The sequence below is a fragment of the Nansenia antarctica genome (genome assembly GCF_963989245.1).
Source record: "Nansenia antarctica genome assembly, chromosome: 18".
Lineage (NCBI taxonomy): Eukaryota > Metazoa > Chordata > Actinopteri > Argentiniformes > Microstomatidae > Nansenia > Nansenia antarctica.
Window position 1 is genome coordinate 13,762,287 of NC_137691.1, and position 2,544 is coordinate 13,764,830.

Sequence of the window (2,544 nt, forward strand, 5' to 3'; positions counted from 1 at the left end):
GGAAGAGAGGAGGGGGTCAGAGGGTGGGGCGGGGGGGGGGAGGGGACCAGGGATGGACGGTAGTGGTCTGGTACAGGAAGACCAGGGTCACGCAAAAACACCTACACTCCATCCATCAATCCACCCAACCGTCTATCTATCCATCCATCCATCCATCCCCCCATCCAGAGCCCTGCATCCCAACCCCCTCCATCCCCCTCTCCCCCCCTGCCCCTCTCCCTTGCTCCTCTTTAGGGGGAGGGGCGGGGGTCAGACTTCCACAGACTGGATCTGGTTCAACTGGGCCCTCATCATCTGGACGCTGTTCAGGATCTTCTTCTGGTGGCCCGCTAACGTCACGCCCACTCGTAGGATGTCCCTGTAGGGGGAGGGACACAACCAGACAGTTACCAGGATGTCTCTGTATGAGGACACAACCAGACAGTTAGCAGGATGTCTCTGTATGAGGACACAACCAGACAGTTACCTTTCATCTCTATACGCCTGTACTGTCCAGTTAGGATGGGGTGTTTCAGTGTACATATTTTAGCCTATAAAATGGGACAAATGTGAAATGTTATTTTAAATGGTATTTGAATAATTCTTAGTTATTATTAATTATTGATTATTAGATATTAGTAACATTATTTTGAGTTATCCCTCATAACTGCGTGGGAATTGTTTGATTATATAGATCCGTTATGCGTAGGGATATTGGGGGCTGTGATTAGGTGCTTAAATAGTGGGAGACCGTGCGTAGGGGTTCATTGTGTGATGCCAGGACTCGAGGGATGCCACGGTTAGTGTTTGATGCGTGCTTTGTGTAACATTTATATGCTTTGTTTTAGTCTTTGAATGTGTCAGAGCTGTGTATTCATGTATGTTTTTGTTGTCTGCATTCGCAGGTTTTACAATCTATTCAATTTTCAGTAAAAGTAAGAAAAACGAGTTGAATGGTATCCGTGTCTCTCAGTCCAGCCTTTCTGTCGGCGTTAGTAGACAGAACAATTGTAAAACCGTGGCATCCCTCGAGTCCTGGCATCACACAATGAACCCCTACGCACGGTCTCCCACTATTTAAGCACCTAATCACAGCCCCCAATATCCCTACGCATAACGGATCTATATAATCAAACAATTCCCACGCAGTTATGAGGCATAACTCAAAATAATGTTACTAATATCTTTATATATCAATAATTAATAATAACTAAGAATTATTCAAATACCATTTAAAATAACATTTCACATTTGTCCCATTTTATAGGCTAAAATATGTACACTGAAACACCCCATCCTAACTGGACAGTACACCTCCCACCTAGCCGATCTAGCTACTAGTCTAGGGAGGCTACCAATGTCCCTTGTTCCTCAATGGGGAGGAGAACAACCATCCTCCTGACATCCCGGAGGAGGACGACCCCGGGTTGGAGACCCTGTCTTCCCAGGGTCCCACGTTTCCTTGGCTGAGCTCCCGCCTCCTGCCTCTTGGAAGGCTCTTCTTACAAGGATGTTTCCTTTTTGTTTGGCCGGGGACACCAGGCCAATTGGATCTGGTAGAGCAGCCACTTGGCTCAGCAGCTCTCTCCTCGACAAGCCGTTGGGTGTATTCTCCCGGACTTCTTCTACCTTGAGGTTGAGGCCTGTCCTCATCTTTCCTTTTCTCTTGGAGAAGTTTACTGATGTCACCATGTAGAGCTGGTCGGAATTCACGAGATACCCAATGCCAAGGGCCTTATTATCCTCGTCTTTCAGCTGATTCGGTAGCACCAGGGTTTTGGATGTCGCTCCAGGCCTCTCCCCTCCACAGGTTCTGGCGTCGTCCTTTATTTTGAAACTCCGGATCTTCTCCCGTGAGCCTCTCGTGCTCGTCAGTGACGCACTAGTCTCCTCCTCCTCTCACAGTTAGAATATCACTCCGCGAGTCCGCTTAGCCACTTTAGCCACTTTAGCCGACACGGTCAGTCCCACGTTAATCACTCTGGCTAGCAAGGCAAGTCTCTATACACATCCAGCAAGGCAAGTCTCTATACACATCCAGCTTGAACTAGTTCGCTGGTCAGTGCTGTTGCTTACCCGACCGCTTTCCTGGTCTTGCTGTCCTCTCGCGCTGTCTCGCGCTGCCGACACTGTCACTTTTCCAGTAGGCTCTGCACAGACACGCCTCAGACAGCACACCTGGCTAGCTAGCTCCGGTTAATTGCAGCCACTTTTCCGAGTTCCCTCGACGCTTGTATTCGTCCCGCGGAGAACTCCTCTCTGAATGTGGCTGTCAATTCACTTCTCCACCACCTCGGGAATCTTTTCAAAGATATTTCTTTGACGCCCGGGCCGTAGGTTTTACAATTGTTCTGTCTACTGACGCCGACAGAAAGGCTGGACTGAGGGACACGGATACCATTCAACTCGTTTTTCTTATTCTTTATGAAAATTGAATAGATTGTAAAACCTGCGAATGCAGACAACAAAAACATACATGAATACACAGCTCTGACACATTCAAAGACTAAAACAAAGCATATAAATGTTACACAAAGCACGCATCAAACACTAACCGTGGCATCC

At 47.8% G+C, this 2,544-nt stretch overlaps 1 protein-coding gene across 2 annotated transcripts in view; it reads right to left on the reverse strand.

Annotated features, from left to right (window-relative positions):
* Positions 1-249: 249 nt before the first annotated feature.
* Positions 250-2,544, reverse strand: part of ephb2b (eph receptor B2b) — a gene marked incomplete at both ends in the record, with an annotated part of 167,951 nt that continues 165,656 nt past the window's right edge. For both annotated transcript variants that reach the window (XM_080548372.1, XM_080548371.1), the window contains one exon: positions 250-358. In XM_080548372.1, the coding sequence (XP_080404498.1) occupies positions 250-358 (109 nt within the window). The remainder of the gene's footprint in view (positions 359-2,544) is intronic.